The sequence below is a fragment of the Salvelinus alpinus genome, chromosome 14, assembly GCF_045679555.1.
Source record: "Salvelinus alpinus chromosome 14, SLU_Salpinus.1, whole genome shotgun sequence".
Classification (NCBI taxonomy): Eukaryota; Metazoa; Chordata; class Actinopteri; order Salmoniformes; family Salmonidae; genus Salvelinus; species Salvelinus alpinus.
In genome coordinates this window covers 52,723,910-52,743,900 of record NC_092099.1, presented here as the reverse complement: position 1 = coordinate 52,743,900, position 19,991 = coordinate 52,723,910, and the positions used below count along the sequence as shown (strand labels likewise).

At 47.8% G+C, this 19,991-nt stretch overlaps 1 protein-coding gene across 1 annotated transcript in view; it reads right to left on the bottom strand.

The window, feature by feature from the left end:
- The window catches only part of LOC139539089 (DNA-binding protein SATB2-like), a 103,432-nt gene that overhangs the window by 50,608 nt on the left and 32,833 nt on the right, over positions 1-19,991 (bottom strand). The window contains exon 3 of the mRNA XM_071341832.1: positions 8,772-8,975. Coding sequence (XP_071197933.1) covers positions 8,772-8,975 — 204 coding nt within the window. The remainder of the gene's footprint in view (positions 1-8,771; positions 8,976-19,991) is intronic.

The following is a 19,991-nucleotide window of genomic DNA, read 5'->3' as shown; positions in this document are numbered from 1 at the left end:
GAGCTGTAGTCGATGAACAGCATTCTCACATAGGTATTCCTCTTGTCCAGATGGGTTAGGGCAGTGTGCAGTGTGGTTGCGATTGCGTCGTCTGTGGACCTATTGGGTCGGTAAGCAAATTGGAGTGGGTCTAGGGTGTCCGGTAGGGTGGAGGTGATATGGTCCTTGACTAGTCTCTCAAAGCACTTCATGATGACGGAAGTGAGTGCTACGGGGCGGTAGTCGTTTAGCTCAGTTACCTTAGCTTTCTTGGGAACAGGAACAATGGTGGCCCTCTTGAAGCATGTGGGAACAGCAGACTGGGATAAGGATTGATTGAATATGTCCGTAAACACACCAGCCAGCTGGTCTGCGCATGCTCTGAGGACGCGGCTGGGAATGCCGTCTGGGCCTGCAGCCTTGCGAGGGTTAACACGTTTAAATGTTTTACTCACCTCGGCTGCAGTGAAGGAGAGCCCGCAGGTTTTGGTAGCGGGCCGTGTCAGTGGCACAGTATTGTCCTCAAAGCGAGCAAAAAAGTTATTTAGCCTGTCTGGGAGCAAGACATCCTGGTCCGCGACGGGGCTGGTTTTCTTTTTGTAATCCGTGATTGACTGTAGACCCTGCCACATACCTCTTGTGTCTGAGCTGTTGAATTGCGACTCTATTTTGTCTCTGTACTGGGACTTAGCTTGTTTGATTGCCTTGCGGAGAGAATAGCTACACTGTTTGTATTCGGTCATGTTTCTGGTCACCTTGCCCTGGTTAAAAGCAGTGGTTCGCGCTTTCAGTTTCACGCGAATGCTGCCGTCAATCCATGGTTTCTGGTTTGGGAATGTTTTAATCGTTGCTGTGGGTACGACATCGTCAATACACTTTCTAATGAACTCGCTCACCGAATCAGCATATTCGTCAATGTTGTTGTTGGACGCAATGCGGAACATATTCCAATCCGCGTGATCGAAGCAGTCTTGAAGCGTGGAATCAGATTGGTCGGACCAGCGTTGAACAGACCTGAGCGCGGGAGCTTGTTGTTTTAGTTTCTGTTTGTAGGCTGGAAGCAACAAAATGGAGTCGTGGTCAGCTTTTCCGAAAGGAGGGCGGGGGAGGGCCTTATATGCGTCGCGGAAGTTAGTATAACAATGATCCAAGGTTTTACCAGCCCTGGTAGCACAATCGATATGCTGATAGAATTTAGGGAGTTTTGTTTTTAGATTAGCCTTGTTAAAATCCCCAGCTACGATGAATGCAGCCTCAGGGTGTGTGGTTTCCAGTTTACAAAGAGTCAGATAAAGTTCGTTCAGGGCCATCGATGTCTCTGCTTGGGGGGGAATATATACGGCTGTGATTATAATCGAAGAGAATTCCCTTGGTAGATAATGCGGTCGACATTTGATTGTGAGGAGTTCTAGATCAGGTGAACAGAATGACTTGAGTTCCTGTATGTTGTTATGATCACACCACGTCTCGTTAATCATAAGGCATACACCCCCGCCCCTCTTCTTACCAGAAAGATGTATGTTTCTGTCGGCGCGATGCGTGAAGAAACCAGCTGGCTGCACCGACTCCGTTAGCGTCTCTTGAGTTAGCCATGTTTCCGTGAAGCAGAGAACGTTACAATCCCTGATGTCTCTCTGGAATGTTACCCGTGCTCGGATTTCATCAACCTTATTGTCAAGAGACTGAACATTGGCGAGTAGTATGCTAGGGAGTGGAGCGCGATGTGCCCGTCTCCGAAGCCTGACCAGGAGACCGCTACGTTTGCCCCTTTTACGGCGTCGCATAGGGTCGCCGGCTGGGATCAGATCCATTGTATTGGGTGGAAGGCAAAACACTGGATCCGTTTCGGGAAAGTCATATTCCTGGTTGGAACGATGGTGAGTTGACGTTAATCTTATATTCAGTAGTTCCTCCCGACTGTATGTAATGAAACCTAAGATTACCTGGGGTACCAATGTAAGGAATAACACATAAAAAAACAAAATACTGCATATTTTCCAAGGAACGCGATGTGTGTGTGTGTGTGTGTGTGTGTGTGTGTGTGTGTGTGTGTGTGTGTGTGTGTGTGTGTGTGTGTGTGTGTGTGTGTGTGTGTGTGTATATGTGTGTGTATGTGTGTGTGTGAATGTGTGTGTGTGTGTATGTGTGTGTGTGTGTGTGTGTGTGTGTGTGTGTGTGTGTGTGTGTGTGTGTGTGTGTGTGTGTGTGTGTGTGTGTGTGTGTGTGTGTGTGTGTGTGTGTGTGTGTGTGTGTATATGTGTGTATATGTGTGTGTGTATGTGTGTGTGTGTGTATGTGTGTGTATGTGTGTGTGTATGTGTGTGTGTATAATAACTCAGACTGACTGAGGGTTAAAGTGTATGACCGAGGTGTTGTGTTACTGCTGCTGCTCCTGTCGCAGTTTGTTTGCTGCTGTTGTGATGTCTGGTTTAGTCTGGCTTTGAACAGCCTGGAGGTTTATAGGAGTGTATTGATGTTGACAGGGGACCACTGTGGCCTGCTGTTTTAGAGGGATTGATGAGAGAGAGGCCTCCACTGATACTTGGCACACACATCTAGGCTACAACTACTAGCTAGTAATGACATTCATTTGCATACCATGGCAAATGCTTTACTATTCAGGCAGTAAATATTATACTTTTTTTATTTACTTTTACCGCTTTTTCTCCCCAATTTCAGAATATCCAATTGGTAGTTACAGTCTTGTCTCATCATTGCAACTCCCTTATGGACTTGGGAGAGGCGAAGGTCGAGAGCCATGCGTCCTACGAAACACGACCCTGCCAAGCCGCACTGCTTATTGACACACTGCTTGCTTAACCGGGAAGCCAGCCGCACCAATGCGTTGGAGGAAACACCGAATGACTGGCGACTGAAGTCAGCTTGCAGGCGCCCAGCCGCCACAAAGAGTCGTTAGAGCACGATGAGACAAGGACATCCCGGCCGGCCAAACCCTCCCCTAACCCGGACAATGCTGGGCCAAACCCTCCCTAACCCGGACGACGCTGGGCCAAACCCTCCCCTAACCCGGACAATGCTGGGCCAAACCCTCCCTAACCCGGACGACGCTGGGCCAAACCCTCCCCTAACCCGGACGACGCTGGGCCAAACCCTCCCCTAACCCGGACGACGCTGGGCCAAACCCTCCCCTAACCCGTACGACGCTGGGCCAAACCCTCCCCTAACCCGGACGACGCTGGGCCAAACCCTCCCCTAACCCGGACGACGCTGGGCCAAACCCTCCCCTAACCCGGACGACGCTGGGCCAAACCCTCCCCTAACCCGGACGACGCTGGGCCAAACCCTCCCCTAACCCAGACGACGCTGGGCCAAACCCTCCCCTAACCCGGACGACGCTGGGCCAAACCCTCCCCTAACCCGTACGACGCTGGGCCAAACCCTCCCCTAACCCGTACGACGCTGGGCCAAACCCTCCCCTAACCCGGACGACGCTGGGCCAAACCCTCCCCTAACCCGGACGACGCTGGGCCAAACCCTCCCCTAACCCGGACGACGCTGGGCCAAACCCTCCCCTAACCCGGACGGCGCTGGGCCAAACCCTCCCCTAGCCCGGACGACGCTGGGCCAAACCCTCCCCTAACCCGGACGACGCTGGGCCAAACCCTCCCCTAACCCGGACGACGCTGGGCCAAACCCTCCCCTAACCCGGACGACGCTGGGCCATTAGTGCAACGCCTCATGGGTCTCCCGGTCACGGACGGCTGTGACACAGCCTGGGATGGAACCCGGGGCTGTAGTGACGCCTCCAGCGCTGCGATGCAGGGTCTTAGACCGCTGCACCACTCGAGAGCAGACTTTTAAAGAGATACAACGGGGAAAACACAGAATATGTGAGTAGCATATTAACTAGCTAACTGTAATTTGCAGTAATAGTCTGATTATTGATTGTTGTTGTTAAACCTACGACACCAAAATGACACCAAAAGACTAATTTGGGACCGTCACTGTCATTTCCTCTTGTTTAAAATAACATTGAAGTACATTTTCATATCAAACGGAGGATATAGTTAAATGCGGTCTGTTTGCATACAGTAGTTATTATCTAAACAATTCAAAGAAAGTCATCAAATGGAAAGTACCGCCCACGTAGACTCCCGTTAACCTCACTACCTTCAGACAATAAATACACTAGAAATATAGGTTGAACAGGGAATAAAGGTCATTGGTTAGTTAATGGCCTTATTCAGAGCTGGGAACTAGGGTCAGGAGTTTCCCTGGCAAGGAAAAACTCTGAAACATATCTTGAGGATCCTCCGTCTTGACATACTGAATGTACTATTTTTAGCCCAGGAGGAGTCGTGTAGGTGTAGGGGACATCTACAGTAAGAGTGTAGGGGACATCTACAGTAGGAGTGTAGGGACTATCTACAGTAAGAGCGTAGGGGACATCTACAGTAAGAGCATAGTAGACATCTACAGTAAGAGCGGAGGGGACATCTACAGTAAGAGCGTAGGGGACATCTACAGTAAGAGCCTAGGGGACATCTACAGTAAGAGCATAGGGGACATCTACAGAAAGAGCGTAGGGAACAACTACAGTAAGAGCGGAGGGGACACCTACAGTAAGAGCATAGGGGACATCTACAGTAAGAGCGGAGGGGACATCTACAGTAAGAGCGTAGGGGACATCTACAGTAAGAGCATAGGGGACATCTACAGTAAGAGCGTAGGGGACATCTACAGTAAGAGCGTAGGGGACATCTACAGTAAGAGTGTAGGGGACATCTACAGTAAGAGCGTAGGGGACATCTACAGTAAGCGTGTAGGGGACATCTACAGTAAGAGCGTAGGGGACATCTACAGTAAGAGCGTAGGGGACATCTACAGTAAGAGCGTAGGGGACATCTACAGTAAGAGCGTAGGGGACATCTACAGTAAGAGTGTAGGGGACATCTACAGTAAGAGCGTAGGGGACATCTACAGTAAGAGCGTAGGGGACATCTACAGTAAGAGCGTAGGGGACATCTACAGTAAGAGCGTAGGGGACATCTACAGTAAGAGCGTAGGGGACATCTACAGTAAGAGCGTAGGGGACATCTACAGTAAGAGCGTAGGGGACATCTACAGTAAGAGCGGAGGGGCGACACGATGGTGGTAGGCCTGATCACTGACAACGATGAGGCAGCCTATAGGGACAAGGACAGTGACCTGGCAGTGTGGTGCCAGGACAACAACCTCTCCCTCAACGTCAGCAAGACAAAGGAGCTGACCGTGGACTACAGGAAGGGAGGGCCGAGCAAGCCCCCATCCACATTGACGGGGCTGTATTGGAAAAAAAGGTGGGAAAAAGTGTACAATAGGGGTTGAACAATAGTCCTTTAAATCTACCCTAATTCTCACTAATCACGGAAGTGTATGACAACGGTCCAGTCATGGGGAACCGTGCGCCAGGCTCCGGGTTTAACCTGCTACGTGTGGTCTGAGTTCTATGATGATTCAAATAGGCTACATGCCCTAAGTTAGCCCAATATGATACACCAATGCTAGCGACCCTTGGGAACAACTACACAGACGTGACAGAGGAAAGAAAGGTACACAGAATGGAATGATGCTAAATGTAAGCTACAAATTGAAGAAAACGTACACTAAAGTGACAGTTATAAATGTAGGTGGGTATTACTGACAGTGGCTCCCGATAGTGGCTAATATTTAACATGAGACAAATTGTGAAATAAAACTAAGAAAAGCCTGGGGCGTAGGCCATAATTAAAACAACAGATTATGAGGGCACACAATTAAAATTCAGAATAACGGCACAGCTATTTATAGCCTCACTGTGGAAAAGGGCCGTAATACATGTCATGTTGATGTGATTTTCAGTTTGCTTCCATATGGCTGGTTTCACATTCATCTCCAGGGATCATAAGAAAATATCATCTTAAACAATGTCTATGTGTATTTACTATCCCCTTCTCAAACAGATTATTCATATACCTAGCTCTTATCAATAGCTCTTGTTCATTTATAAATTACAGTGCAAAAAAATGAAGTAGATGCTTTTTCCACTTGGAACCGACAGGTTCACTAGACCTTATTCCTGGTTTCCTCGAGTGTAAAGGTGGTGGAATTACAAGGGAATGAAGTCGAGGTCAGAATACAGTTTATCTGTAGACACACCTCCGCCACACCTTCATTGCTTCGATCTCCACGCCGAATGAATAGCGTCTGAATATCATGCTATTCTCTTGCTTAAGTTCAAGGTCAGAATACGCATAGAGAGAAAAGTGCATAAAAAGGGAATTACATTCCATTTACACGCACTTAACTCTGGTCGGAATCGGGGCCTAAGAAATTGACATTGTCCACACACACACCAATACAGTCATGAAGAAGGAACGACAACGCCTCTTCCCCCTCAGGAGGATGAAAAGATTTGGCACGTGCCCTCAGAAACTCAAAAATGTATACAGCTGCACCACTGAGAGTATCTTGACTGGCTGCATCACCATTTGGTATGGCAACGGCAGGGACCGCAAGGCGCTACAGAGAGTAGCCGAGCTCCCTGCCATCCAGGACCTCTATACCAGGTGGTGTCAGAGGAAGGCCCTAAAAATTGCCAAAGATTCTAGCCCCCCAAGTCATAGACTGTTCTCTCTGCTGCTGCACGGCAAGTGTTACAGATGCGCCAAGTCTGGAACCAACAGGCCCCTGAACAGCGTCTACCCCCAAGCCTTAAGACTGATAAATAGCTACCTGGACTATCTGCATTGAACTCTTTTGACTCACCACATACACTGCTGCTGCTGTTTATTATGGATCCGGTTGCCTAGTCACTCTTCCCCCACCTATATGTACATACAGTAGCTACCTCAATTACCTCGTACCATGCACATCGAATCGTACTGGTACCCTGTGTATATAGCCAAGTTATCGTTTCTCATTTTGTATTTAATCCTCATGTTTTAATCGTTTCTATATTTTTCTCTCTGCATTGTTGGGAAGGGCCCGTAAGTAAGCATTTCACTGTTAGTCTACACATGTTGTTTTACGAAGCATCTGACAAATACAATTTGATTTGATCTACACTGAGAGCGTAGGGGACAGAGTATAGTACGGTCTGTGTATGTCAGAGGAAAGCAGAGGAGAGAGAAGAGGAGTCGATTCAGACAGCGATTCATGTAGGGGACGTGTAAGAGCATATGGTTACAGTGGGTACAGTGTACAGTACAGTGTGCTTCACGTGGTTTGGCAGAGAGGAAAGAGACAGAGTAGTTCGTTCAGAGGGTAATAATAGTTGTTGACCTTGAGGCAGTAAACAGGGATTACCTGTGATGTACACATTTGTCTTACACACATGCACACACACAGTCTGTCTGTTAAGATGTGTTGGTGTACTGTATGAAGTGAGCTCTCTCACGTACGTCTCACAACATGACGGGAGATTTGTCAGGTCAAACTATAACTGACATTATACGATATCTGATATCAGAGCATCTCCACTTTACACATAGACAGTGATCAATTTAGTGACGTATCTTGATGCATCGCAACAGTACTGCAAAAAATACTGCATTCATTTATTTTTTATCTGACACACAGGGGCAACAGTGCAGTTATTGTCTAATTCCGTTAATAGCCCCTAAGAATCCAGACTGTTTTAACATAAGGAAAGAGTAATAGAGCAGATTCACACACTATTTCAGTTTAAGTCCATGTACAGATTTAGGATCTTAATTTGAGCCAGTTTGCTACAGCAGGAAAATATCCTGTAAGGGTTGATACATTTTTCATTTGGGCAAATCAAGTCTGACATTTTAAAGTGGACATTACAAGCTCTAGAAGCCTTTTGAAACCTGTGCAGGAAAATTCTCAGCAACAAAAGAGTGATCAAATGAAGATCCCACATCTGTATGTCAGCTGCCTGGTTGTGTCTATTGTTACCATATATCAACGTGAAGCAACTCCCCCAGATAGAATGTTCTGCATACTTTAGTGAACACAGGAAACTGCACTGTCCTCTTGGCGATGGCAACCATGTGTGCAACAATAAATTACACAGCTATTAAGTTTCTCCCCTAGACCTCTTTCATAAACATTCTCACACATACACAAACATGAACACACAAATGCACACACACCACACATTAAAGCATGTGCATATACTTAGACAAATTTAGTCGTACACATATTATTTTGGCCTCTTGGAGGAACTAGACTCATTTCTTTCCAACTCTTTGTTCTTTGTTTAACGAGTTTCTCTTTAGTTGTGTTTTTCAAACATTCTTTACTTAGCCTGAGAGCTCAAAACATCATACAGAAGTGTTTAGTCTGACTAGCATCCCGGCCAGTGAATTAGTGCTGTGCTGTCCTCTGACTCCTTTCTAACAGGTTGTATAGCGTTTTAGCACAATCTCAAACTCAGTACCAGGTGAAATCTTTGTTTTGTCCTCTGTAGCTCAGTTGGTAGAGCGTGGTGCTTGTAACGCCAGGGTAGTGGGTTTGATTCCTGGGACCAGCCATACATAAAATGCATACACGTATGACTGTATGTCGCTTTGGATAAAAGCGTCTGCTAAATGGCATATATTATTTTGGCTGATAGAGCCTTTGTGTCTGGTGTTTTGTGGTGAGGTATTCAGTTCAAGCGTTTGGGGTTATGACTGGTGTTTTGTGGTGAGGTATTCAGTTCAAGCGTTTGGGGTTATGACTGGTGTTTTGTGGTGAGGTATTCAGTTCAAGCGTTTGGGGTTATGACTGGTGTTTTGTGGAGAAGTGCTCAGTTCAAGTGTTTCGAGTTATGGATGGTGTTTTGTGGAGGCTACAGTACTCACCCTGGGCCTGAGCAGCAGAGCTGTGGGAGTACCCCAGGGCCTGCAGGGCCGTCTCCACCAGCTGGTTGAAGAGGATGTCTTTCCTGACCAGGACAAACTCAGCATGCTCCTCTCTGTGGCCCTCACTCCTCTCCACCTCCTCACGTTGCATCCTCCCACCAGGCCCTGCCTGCTCCACCACACAGAATACTGGGATCATCAGACCTGGGGGAGGGAGATCAGAACGTCAGGCAAAATGAACAACTTAGGCTAAGCGAGTACAATATTAGGTCTAATTACATAGAATGCTGCTGACTTGGGTGGCTGTTAAATCACCTGTTGTGTATACTGATAGGAATCCAAACAATGCAAAGATCTAAAGTCGCTAATCTAACGGCAAAGAAATTCTTAAGATTATAGGTAACACTAGAAGAATGGATATCCAAAGACATTATAAAAAAGGACCTATAAAAAAACTAAGTGTCTAATAAATGTAAAAGCTTCACACTGTTTTCCACAAATATCTATTCATAACTATCACTATCTATTCCATAACTATCTATTGTCACGACTTCCGCCGAAGTCGGTCCCTCTCCTTGTTCGGGCGGCGTTCGGCGGTCGACGTCACCGACCTTCTAGCCATCACTGATACATTTTTCATTTTCCATTGGTTTTGTCTTGTCTTCCATCACAACTGGTTCCAATCCCATCAATTACATGTTGTGTATTTAACTCTCTGTTTCCCCTCATGTCCTTGTTGGTGATTGTTGTATGTATTGGTGCTAATTATGTTCTGGTGTGCGACGGGTTTTGTACCCACTTTCATTATTTTTGTATATGTTGGTTTTCGGAGTTTGTGAGCACTTATTAAACGACTCAGTTTATACCAAGTTCGTTCTCCTGCGCCTGACTTCCCTGCCACCAACACGCACCCACTGCAGAATCACCGACCACAACTACGGAGTCAGCAGGAGAAGGTGCCCCGGCCATTGAGGTGGAAGAGCGCGTCCAAGAGCATGTGGTTATGCTTCACCATCTTGGCACCGCCATGTATTGCGTTGTCAAGACAATGGACCGCTGGGAGAGACAGGGAGTTCTTCCAGCGCCTTCACCAGCACACCCGGGTTCTCTCCTGAGCGCACCTTTCCCGCCTGAACCCAGTGGGATCCGTCTCTCCTTGCCCCAGGAGTACGACGGGAGTGCTGCGAACTGCCAGGGGTTCTTGTTACAGTTAGACCTCTATCTGGCCACCGAACACCCGGCTCCATCGGGCCGTGAGAGGGTGTCCGCCCTCGTCTCGTGCCTCACTGGGAGAGCCCTGGAGTGGGCCAACGCCGTGTGGAGAGAGGGAGATGCGGCGTTAGACCATTTTGAGGAGTTCACCCGCCGTGAGCGCCTCTACCATCTGAGGCAGGAGACGAGGAGCGCCCAGGAGTTCGCCCTGGAGTTTAGGACCCTGTCTGCCGGCACGGGATGGAATAACAGGGCCCTGATCGACCAGTACCGCTGCAGTCTGCGCGAGGACGTCCGTTGGGAGATGGCCTGCAGAGACACCACCCTCACGTTTGACCAGCTGGTGGACCTCTCCATCCGGCAGGACAACCTGCTGGCTACTCACGGACGTTCAGATCGGGGTCTGGTGGTTCCATCCTCCCGCACCCCTTCTCCGATACCCATGGAGCTGGGAGGGGCGGTGTGCAGGGAGACCGGAGGGGGTTCCCGCTCGTGCACCATCTGTGGCCGCAGAGGTCACACTGCTGGTCGGTGCCGGGTTGGTTCCTCTGGGAATCCAGGCAGCAGGCAGGGCGCTCTGGCGTCACCCTAGGTGAGCCGGCACCAATCTCACCCAGAGCCCTCTGTTGCACATATGTTTGTGGTTGTCACGTTCCCTGAGTTTTCCCCCCATTCCCATGCTAAGTTGCTAGTCGATTCAGGCGCGACTGGGAATTTTATTGATAGGGCTTTAGCCCATAGTTTAGGGATCCCCATCGTTCCCATGGATATACCCTTCCCCGTTCACGCCTTAGATAGTCGACCATTAGGGTCAGGGTTAATTAGGGAGGTCACCGCGCCTTTGGGCATGGTGACACCGGAGGGTCATACGGAGAGAATTAGTCTCTTCCTTATTGACTCTCCTGCGTTTCCTGTGGTGCTGGGCCTACCCTGGTTAGCTTGTCATAACCCCACTGTTTCTTGGCCACAAAGGGCTCTCACGGGGTGGTCGCGAGAGTGCTCAGTTAGGTGTTTAGGGGTTTCCGTTGGTGCTACTACGGTGGAGAGTCCAGACCAGGTCTCCACCGTGCGCATTCCCCCTGATTATGCCGATTTGGCTCTCGCCTTCTCTAAAAAGAAGGCGACTCAATTACCACCTCATCGACGGGGTGATTGTGCGATAGATCTCCTGGTAGACGCTGCACTTCCCAGGAGTCACGTGTATCCCCTCTCACAGGCGGAGACGGAGGCTATGGAAACATATGTCTCTGAATCTCTGGAGCAGGGGTACATTCGGCCCTCCACTTTACCTGCCTCCTCGAGCTTCTTTTTTGTGAAGAAGAAGGATGGCGGTCTATCGAGGTATCAACCAAATCGCTGTGAGGTACAGCTACCCGCTGCCTCTCATAGCCAGTGCGATCGAGTCAATGCACGGGGAGCGCTTCTTCACAAAATTGGATCTCAGGAGCGCTTACAACCTGGTGCATATCCGGGAGGGGGACGAGTGGAAGACGGCATTTAGTACCACCTCAGGGCACTATGAGTACCTCGTCATGCCGTACGGGTTGATGAATGCTCCATCAGTCTTCCAGGCCTTTGTAGACGAGATTTTCCGGGACCTGCACAGGCAGGGTGTAGTGGTGTATATTGATGACATTCTGATATACTCCGCTACACGCGCCGAGCATGTGTCCCTGGTGCGCAGGGTGCTTGGTCGACTGTTGGGGCATGACCTGTACGTCAATGCTGAGAAATGTCTGTTTTTCCAACAGTCTGTATCCTTCCTTGGGTACCGCATTTCCACTTCAGAGGTGGAGATGGAGAGTGACCGCATTTCAGCCGTGCGTAATCCGTGTACGCCACCAAAGCTCCGCCCCTGTGCCTTCTTTTAGAAGAAGCTCAGCCCGACGGAGCGGAACTATGACGTGGGGGACTGGGAGTTGTTGGCTGTCGTCAAGGCTTTGAAGGCGTGGAGACATTGGCTTGAGGGGGCTAAACACCCTTTTCTCATCTGGACTGACCACCGCAATCTGGAGTACATCCGGGCGGCAAGGAGACTGAATCCTCGCCAGGCAAGGTGGGCCATGTTTTTTACACGTTTTGTTTTAACCCTATCCTACAGACCAGGTTCCCAGAACGCGAAGGCAGACGCACTGTCCCGGATGTATGACACAGAGGAGCGGCCCATGGATCCCACTCCCATACTCCCGGCCTCTTGCCTGGTGGCACCGGTAGTCTGGGGGTCTCGGTCAGCCTTACCTCAGGTTTTCACCCCGAGAGTAACGGGCAGGTGGAGAGAGTTAACCAGGATGTGGGTAGGTTTCTGAGGTCTTATTGCCAGGACCGGCCGGGGGAGTGGGCGGCGTTCGTGCCCTGGGCAGAGATGGCCCAGAACTCGCTCCGCCACTCCTCCACTAACCTTTCTCCCTTCCAGTGTGTCTTGGGGTATCAGCTGGTTCTGGCTCCTTGGCATCAGAGTCAGACCGAGGCTCCTGTGGTGGACGACTGGTTCCGGCGCGCGGAGGAAACATGTCCACCTTCAGCGCCGTACTGCGCCAGAAAAGGGGCGCAGACCGTCACCGCAGTGAGGCGAGACAGGGTCTGGCTCTCGACCCGAAACCTGCCCCTCCGCCTGCCCTGTCGGAAGCTGGGTCCGCAGTTTGTGGGGCCATTTAAAGTCCTGAGGAGACTGAACGAGGTATGTTACAGGTTACAGCTTCCCCCCGATTACCGCATTAACCCCTCGTTCCATGTGTCTCTCCTCAGGCCGGTGGTGGCTGGCCCGCTCCAGGAGTCTGAGGTGCAGGAGGTTCCTCCACCCCCTCTGGACATCGAGGGTGCCCCGGCGTACTCCGTTCGATCCATACTGGATTCGAGACGTCGGGCGAGGGGCCTTCAGTACCTCGTGGACTTGGGAGGGGTATGGTCCGGAGGAGAGATGCTGGGTTCCGGTGGAGGACGTGTTGGATCCTTCTATGCTGCGAGATTTCCACCGTCTCCATCCAGATCGCCCTGCGCCTCGCCCTACGGGTCGTCCCCGAGGTCGGGGGGGGTACTATCACGACTTCTGCCGAAGTCGGTCCCTCTCCTTGTTCGGGCGGTGTTCGGCGGTCGACGTCACCGATCTTCTAGCCATCACTGATCCATTTTTCATTTTCCATTGGTTTTGTCTTGTCTTCCATCACACCTGGTTCCAATCCCATCAATTACATGTTGTGTACTTAACCCTCTGTTCCCCCTCATGTCCTTGTTGGAGATTGTTTGTTTGTATGTTAGTGCTATTATGTGTTGGTGCGCGACGGGTTTTGTACCCATTTTATTATTTTTTGTATATTTTGGTTTTGGAGTTTGTTTGTAGTTGTTATTAAATGACTCTGTTTATACCAAGTTCATTCTCCTGCACCTGACTTCCCTGCCACCAACACGCACACCTTCCATAACTATCTATTCCATAACTATCTATTCCATAACTATCTATTCCATAACTATGTATTCCATAACTATGTATTCCATAACTATCTATTCCATAACTATGTATTCCATAACTATGTATTCCATAACTATCTATTCCATAACTATGTATTCCATAACTATGTATTCCATAACTATGTATTCCATAACTATGTATTCCATAACTATGTATTCCATAACTATCTATTCCATAACTATCTATTCCATAACTATGTATTCCATAACTATGTATTCCATAACTATGTATTCCATAACTATCTATTCCATAACTATGTATTCCATAACTATGTATTCCATAACTATCTATTCCATAACTATGTATTCCATAACTATCTATTCCATAACTATGTATTCCATAACTATGTATTCCATAACTATCTATTCCATAACTATGTATTCCATAACTATGTATTCCATAACTATGTATTCCATAACTATGTATTCCATAACTATGTATTCCATAACTATGTATTCCATAACTATCTATTCCATAACTATGTATTCCATAACTATGTATTCCATAACTATCTATTCCATAACTATGTATTCCATAACTATCTATTCCATAACTATGTATTCCATAACTATGTATTCCATAACTATCTATTCCATAACTATGTATTCCATAACTATCTATTCCATAACTATGTATTCCATAACTATGTATTCCATAACTATCTAAGTTATTTACATTCATTGAAGGTCAGACATGTGCAGTGGATGTATTTTGGACCCAATGGTAATACAAGCTACTGTGTTCATTATCAGTTCTTTCATATTTTATAATTACACAGAATTCAGTAGACATGCTATGCAATTTGAACGGCCTGGCTGGTGCTGATTTATCGCAGTTTAGCGTCTCCATCTCTTCATTTGACTGTGTATGTCTCATCTCTTCATTTGACTGTGTATGTCTCATCTCTTCATTTGACTGTGTATGTCTCATCTCTTCATTTGACTGTGTATGTCTCATCTCTTCATTTGACTGTGTATGTCTCATCTCTTCATTTGACTGTGTATGTCTCATCTCTTCATTTGACTGTGTATGTCTCATCTCTTCATTTGACTGTGTATGTCTCATCTCTTCATTTGACTGTGTATGTCTCATCTCTTCATTTGACTGTGTATGTCTCATCTCTTCATTTGACTGTGTATGTCTCATCTCTTCATTTGACTGTGTATGTCTCATCTCTTCATTTGACTGTATATGTAGATTTTTTTTATAGCTTAACCGTTAGTTACATAGATAAAGCTGGAACCATGGTAACCGTTCCCAAAGTCACAACGGCCTAAACGATGCCCACACACATGGTTTTCTATGGTGTTCTTCTCTATGGCCCCACTATCCTTTTGGCACAGCAACAATTTCATTCCTCCTTCACCAATATTCCTCTTTTTACTAAAAGGCTTTTGGTTGTAGGCCACCTGTCGACTAATTAATTAAGGCTCTCACAAGAAATGAGGGTCTGAGCATTAGGCAAACTCCCTGCACTAATAATAAGAGCAGAGCTATACCACACACACCATTAGATCTCTCCCTCTCTCTTGTTTTAATCAGTCAATTGCTATATTTCTACTTCCTCTCCATGAATCATCCCGGCTCCCAGTTTGCTGGGCTCTTATGGAGTGAATTACACACTGGAGCTCTGTGTGCCAATTCAAGTAAGTGAATTTTCCCCAACAGGCCAATATAACTGTCAACACAGAGCAGCTCCAACCAGCTCTCTCTCTCTCTCTATCTCTCTCTCCCTCTCTCCCTCTTTCCCTCTTTCCCTCTTTCCCTCTCTCTCATCCCCTACCTCGTCTCCTTTCCAACACCTTTCTCTTTTTTCCCAGTCTCTCGTAGTTCCCTCTTGCTGTAACTCAGTCTCCCTCTTTCTCCCTCCCCACCTCTCTGTCCCTCTCTCTCTCACTCTACCCCTCTTTCTCCCTCTCTCTCTCTCTCTCTCTCTCTCTCTCTCTCTCTCTCTCTCTCTCTCTCTCTCTCTCTCTCTCTCTCTCTCTCTCTCTCTCTGTCTCTCTGTCTTGCTCACTCTCTCTCTGTCTTGCTCTCTCTCTCTCTCTCTCTCTCTCTCTCTCTCTCTCTCTCTCTCTCTCTCTCTCTCTCTCTCTCTCTCTCTCTGTCTTGCTCACTCTCTCTCTGTCTTGCTCTCTCTCTCTCTCTCTCTCTCTCTCTCTCTCTCTCTCTCTCTCTCTCTCTCTCTCTCTCTCTCTCTCTCTCTCTATCTCTCTCTCTCTCTCTCTCTCTCTCTCTCTCTCTCTCTCCCCCTCATCTCCCTCTCTCCCCCTTCTCTCTATCTCTCCCTCTCGCTCTCTCTCCCTCTTCCCCTCTCTCTCTCTCTCTCCCTCTTCACCTCTCTCCCTCTCTCCCTCTCTCTCATCCCCTACCTCGTCTCCTTTCCAACACCTTTCTCTTTTTCCCCACTCTCTCGTAGTTCCCTCTTGCTGTAACTCAGTTACTCTCAGTATCTATCACCCTGTCCTCCCTTTCCTCCAGACCTTGTTAGTAGTGTGAATGTGTGGGAATGGACATACAGTATGTATCCACTCCAGTTGCTGACAGGGCACAGGAAGAAAAGTACCTCTCCCCTCTATCACCTCTCCCACTATCCCCTCTCCCCCTATCACCTCTCTCCTCTCCCCCATCACCTCTCCCCTCTCCCACTATCACCTCTCCCCTCCCCCACTATCACCTCTCCCCTCTCCCACTATCACCTCTCCCCCTCTCCCACTATCCCCACTATCCCCTCTCCCCTCTCCCAATATGCCATCTCCCCTTCCCCCCATCACCTCTCCCCTCTCCCACTATCCCCTCTCCCACTATCCCCTCTTCACATCACCTCTCCCCTCTCCCCATATCCCCTCTCCCTCTCCCCCTATCACCTCTCCCTCTATCACCTCTTCCCTCTCCCCCATCACATCTCCCGCTATACCCTTTCCCTGTCTACCCTCTTCCCTCTCCCCCATCACCTCTTCCCCTATACCCTTTCCCTGTCTACCCACTCAACATCACCTCTCCCCATCTACCGTTTCCCCATCTCCTCTCCCCATCACCTCTCCCCTCTCCCCTTTCCCCTCTCCCCATCACCATCTACCCTTTCCCCGTCTCCCCTCTCCCCATCTACCCTTTTCCCGTCTCCCCTCTCCCCTTATCACCTCTCCCCTCTCCCCCATCACCTCTTCCCTCTCCCCCATTACAACTTCCCTCTCCCCATCTCCCCTCTCCCCCATCACCATCTCCCCCTTTATTTTATTTCATTTTATTTATTCACTTTTATTTATTCAGCGGAACCTAATTGAGACCATTGTCTCATTTACAATGGTGCCCTGAGGACAAAAATGACATCAAGACAGCAAAAAATGCATTACTCATTTAACAACAGAGTTTTAAACTGCCCTATCGGCACCCGTGAATCCAGGTGGAATTTGTTTTGTAATGTATTTCATAACTGTGGTGCATTAAAACTAAAGGCGCATTTATCAAACTTTGTGGAGACAAGCGGGACCTCAAGAGTTAACCCTGCGAATGGGTTTGGTATCTCATATTGTTATAATTCAACAAGGAAGTGAGGGATGTCTTGCTCCTACCGTCTTATAGGCAGAAACTCAAACAGGATGTACCCGTGACTAGAACCCTTCAACGCTGGTCTGACCAATCGGAATCCATGCTTCAGGATTGTTTTGATCACGCAGACTGGGAAATGTTCCGGGCAGCCTCAGAGAATAACATTGATCTATACGCTGACTCAGTGAGTGAGTTTATAAGGAAGTGCATTGGAGATGTTGTACCCAATGTGACTATTAAAACCTTCCCCAACCAGAAACCGTGGATAGATGGCGGCATTCGACATTTAAACGTGTTATCCCTCGTAAGGCTTCTGGCCCAGATGGCATCCCTAGCCGCGTCCTCAGAGCATGCGCAGACCATCTGGCTGGTATGTTTACGGACATATTCAATCGCTCCCTATCCCAGTCTGCTGTCCCCACATGCTTCAAGAAGGCCACCATTGTTCCTGTACCAAAGAACGCAAAGATAAATTAACTAAATGACTACCGCCCCGTAGCACTCACTTCTGTCATCATGAAGTGCTTTGAGAGACTAGTCAAGGATCATATCACCTCCACCTTACCTGCCACCCTAGACCCACTTCAGTTTGCATACCGCCCCAACAGGTCCACAGACAATAAAATCACCATCACACTGCACACTGCCCTATCCCATCTGGACAAGAGGAATACCTATGTAAGAAAGCTGTTCCTTGACTACAGCTCAACATTCAACACCATAGTACCCTCCAAGCTCATCATTAAGCTTCAGGCCCTGGGTCTCAACCCCGCCCTGTGCAATTGGGTCCTGGACTTTCTGACGGGCCACCCCCAGGTGGTGAAGGTAGGAAACAACATCTCCACTTCGCTGATCCTCAACAGCACGCACCCCACAAGGGTGCGTGCTCAGCCCCCTCCTGTACTCCCTGTTCACCCATGACTGCGTGGCCAAGCACGCCTCCAACTCAATCATCAAGTTTGCAGACGACACAACAGTAGTGGGCTTGATTACCAACAACGACGAGACAGCCTACAGGGAGGAGGTGAGGGCATCCGGTGTGTGGTGTCAGAAAAACAACCTCTCACTCAACGTCAACAAAACAAAACAAAGGAGATGATCGTGGACTTCGGGAAACAGCAGAGGGAGCACCCCCCTATCCACATCGATGGGACAGTAGTGGAGAAGGTGGAAAATGTAAGTTCCTCGGCGTACACATCACGGACAAACTGAAATGGTTCACCCACACAACCTTAGGAGGGTGAAGAAATTTGGCTTGTCACCTAAAACCCTCACAAACTTCTACAGATGCACAATTGAGAGCATCCTGTCGGGCTGTATCACCGCCTGGTACGGCAACTTCCCCGCCATCAACCGAAAGGCTCTCCAGAGGGTGGTGAGGTCTGCACAACGCATCACCGGGGGCAAACTATCTGCCCTCCAGGACACCTACACCACCCGATGTCACAGGAAGGCCAAAAATATCATCAAGGACAACAACCACCCGAGCCACTGCCTGTTCACCCTGCTACCATCCAGAAGGCGAGGTCAGTACAGGGGCATCAAAGCTGGGACCAAGAGACTGAAAAACAGCTTCTATCTCAAGGCCATCAGACTGTTAAACAGACATCACAAGCACTGAGAAGCTGCTGCCTTTCCACAGACTCAAATCATTGGCCACTTAAATAAATGGATCACTAGTCATTTTAAATAATGCCACTTTAATACTGTTTACATATCTTACATTACTCATCTCACATGTCTATACTGTATTTTATACCATCTTGCCTATGCTGCTCGGCCATCGCTCTTCCATATATTTATATGTACATATTCTTATTCCATCCCTTTACATTTGTGTGTATTAGGTAGTTGTTGGGGAATTGTTAGATTACTTGTTGATATTACTGCACTGTCGGAACTAGAAGCACAAGCGTTTCGCTACACTCACATTAATATTGCTAACCATGTGTATGTGAATAAATACAATTTGATTTGATTTGTATGTCTGTTGGAAGCTTGTGGAGCAGAGCTTTTTAAACAACATGTGAGTAATGAAGGGATCTACGGAACTTTAGGTCCAGCTGACCTTCTGATACAGGATGCAGTGATGGGTATTAAAACAGTCTCCTACTGTAAAATAAAACGGGGGGCGCTATGTTAGATGGCATCCAATGGTTTAAGAGTACTGGCTGCTGCATTTTGATAAATGGTGTCACCGTAGTCTAGATCTGGCAGGAAAGTTGACTGTACGATTGTTTGGGGCATTTAATTGCAATTCATCTGATCACTCTTCATAACATTCTGGAGTATATGCAAATTGCCATCATACAAACTGAGGCAGCAGACTTTGTGAAAATTAATATTTGTGTCTTTCTCAAAACTTTTGGCCACGACTGTACAATCTGCTTCCTGCTGTTTAGGGAGAGACATGATCTATTGTAAAAAATAAGCTTTAAATCTTCGTTTTTTAACTTGCTCATCGGTATGTTTTTTAAGCGTTAGATCTTTATCAATCCAAACGGACAGATATTTACAGGTGGGAACCCGCTCAATGAGAGAACCATCCAATGAGTGAATATGTAGCCATCTGAGACATTTTTCTGTGAATTTGATTAACAACATATATTTCGTTTTTCTCGCATTAAGTACAAGTTTTAAATCAACAAGGGCTTTCTGTAATGTAACAAAATCAGATTGCAGCTCTAACATAGCTTGGTCAATAGTCGTTACAATAGCAAACAGAACCATATCGTCTGCATTCAGCCGATTCGATTACCCCTCTTTACCCCCTCATGCTCATCTTCAAGTTTCCTGTCTGTTCTCTAATATACTCTATTGTGTGTGTGTGTGTGTGTGTGTGTGTGTGTGTGTGTGTGTGTGTGTGTGTGTGTGTGTGTGTGTGTGTGTTTACTGGACATTCCCACTCATACATTCAGGACCGTATGTATGCGGAGCGATCGATAACCTAGAGAGGAGAATAAATCAGCTTCATACAGCGCTACTTTGTTCAG